The sequence below is a fragment of the Aureococcus anophagefferens genome (genome assembly GCF_000186865.1).
Source record: "Aureococcus anophagefferens unplaced genomic scaffold AURANscaffold_343, whole genome shotgun sequence".
NCBI classification, from domain to species: Eukaryota; class Pelagophyceae; order Pelagomonadales; family Pelagomonadaceae; genus Aureococcus; species Aureococcus anophagefferens.
Genome location: NW_008705867.1, coordinates 3,380 through 5,370, shown reverse-complemented (window position 1 = coordinate 5,370; position 1,991 = coordinate 3,380). Strand labels below are relative to the sequence as shown.

Sequence of the window (1,991 nt, the reverse complement as noted above, 5' to 3'; positions counted from 1 at the left end):
GACGCCCTCGCAGGACGCGAAGACGGCGATGCGCCCGTCGATGACGATGGGCGCGTCGCGCGAGTAGTACGCGTGCCGGAAGCGGGCGTAGGCCGCCAGTCCCGGGTCGCTGTTGAGCGCGTCCATGATCGACGCGCGGTGCACCTGGTTGTAGGCGTTTCGCCTGTCGATCTTGACGTAGACGAAGTCCGGCGTCTTCTCCGTCATGGCCCGCACTCCGAAGACCAGGGCGTGGGCGCCGCTCGGGACGCCCACCGAGATCTGGACCGGGTAGAGCTTCTCCGCCATCTCCGCGGCGACGATCTTGACCACCAGGGTCGTGGACGCGCGGCGCCGCGTGCCGCCGAGGCCGAGGGGCCGCACGTCCGGCGCCGCGGTGCCCACTCCCAGCATCTTGACGAGCGCCAGGAGGCTCACGGCGGCGTCGATCCAGTAGAGCCAGGCCGGCAGCTTGACGTTCACGCGGTCGGACTCGAAGCGGTTGACGAGCGCCATGGTCGCCGTCGCCTCGACGTTGCCCGGGTAGCCGCGCGTGACGAGCGTCAGGTGCTCGTTCGGGAGCATGTCCGGGCCCGTGCCGGACCGCCGCGGGAGCATGCGGTACGTCTCGCGCAGGTCCAGGTCGAAGTCGACGGCGTCGTCGAGGTGCGCGAGCTCGGGGAGCGCGCCGTGCCTCGGCAGGTGCTTGTCCCGGAGCTGACCCAGGACGTCCGACCCGCGACGGCTAGGGGGCGGCCTCCGGCCGCCGCCTGGCTCGGTTCGCCGAGGTACCCCGCGAACCCCCCTGGCGAAAGCCACGCAAAACATGCGTATCGTAGGACCTACGGCCCCAAGGCAGTCGCCAAGGGCCTCTCGGACAAGGCGAAGCGCACCGTGTACATCGCGGAGACCTGCGCCTTCGCAATGCAAAAACACATAATAGAAATCAGGCGCGAGCGAAAGCCCCAGCGTCACATTTTCTTTCGAGCATCCCTCAGGCATCGTCCACACCAAGCCCTGGTTCCAAGATTTTATCGACTTGGGCCTTCGGCGCACGAAAGCGCGACCCGGCGTCCCTTCTCGAAACGCTCGAACCCGACAGCGACTCCCCCAGGTGTCTATGTGCAAGATGTGCGGCACCAAGCACAGCAAGACCTTCGAGCTCCTCACCGACCTCAGCCCCGCCGCCTGGCCCTACGACGACAAGTCCGAATGCCAGCCGAGCCGCCCCTGCAAAAGCCCCATGGAGGCCATCCAGGCCGGCAAGAACCGGCGCCACCCCGTCCGCCTGGGATGGGACGCCTGTGCCTGTTAACTTTGGGGGGCTCCGAACTGGGTCCTCTTCGACAAGAAGCCCAAGGAGCCCCAGGCCTGAGGATGGGCGACGCGAGCATGCGCTCAACTGCCTGTCGCCGCGCGGCCCGCCGGAGCGAGGGTCAGGGGGTCAGACGGCGGGCGTGCCGCCGGCAGCAGGGTCTAATGCCTTAACGACGGGCGCGGCTGCGGGCGTGGCGGGCCCGGCCGCGGCGCCCGACGCAGAGGCAACTGGAGGGGGGGACGAATCCTCCGGGGAGGAGTCCGCCCCGGCGTCCCCGGCAGCGACCGCGGCGCAACCAAGGATGTTGATAGCGGCTTCGCCGGGCATGGGCGAGGGAACTGACGTGCGGATTAAGCTGGCGAACGATGTGTTTGGCGTGGGGGTTGTCACCGGGCAGCGCAACTTTGATGGGACCTACCCGGTGGCAGGTCGGTTTGATGATGGGCAACGCGGCCCGGCGGCAAATTTGTTCCATCACGAGCAAGTCTATACAGTGGCCGAGTATGAGCGGGATTATGCTAGTCGGCGAGGTCAACTACCGGGCAGCGCGCCCGCGATGCCGCGGATAGCGACGCGGGACGCTCCGGCGGCCCGGGCGCCTGCTCGGTACGCCAGCGAAACGGTGCCTCCGGATTTCGGGTACGCTGAGGACGGTTTCGTGAGCAAAGTCTTTGGAGGCGCAGCGGAACGTGTG

General features: G+C 67.9%; 1 protein-coding gene across 1 annotated transcript; it reads right to left on the bottom strand.

Annotated features, from left to right (window-relative positions):
• Positions 1 to 3: 3 nt before the first annotated feature.
• AURANDRAFT_68750 (hypothetical protein) lies at positions 4 to 881 on the bottom strand (the record flags this gene model as incomplete). The annotated part of the gene is made up of 2 exons (XM_009044474.1): positions 4 to 696; positions 873 to 881. Coding segments are annotated over 2 exons (702 nt in total), but the record flags the coding sequence as incomplete, so codon positions are not given.
• Positions 882 to 1,991: the final 1,110 nt, after the last annotated feature.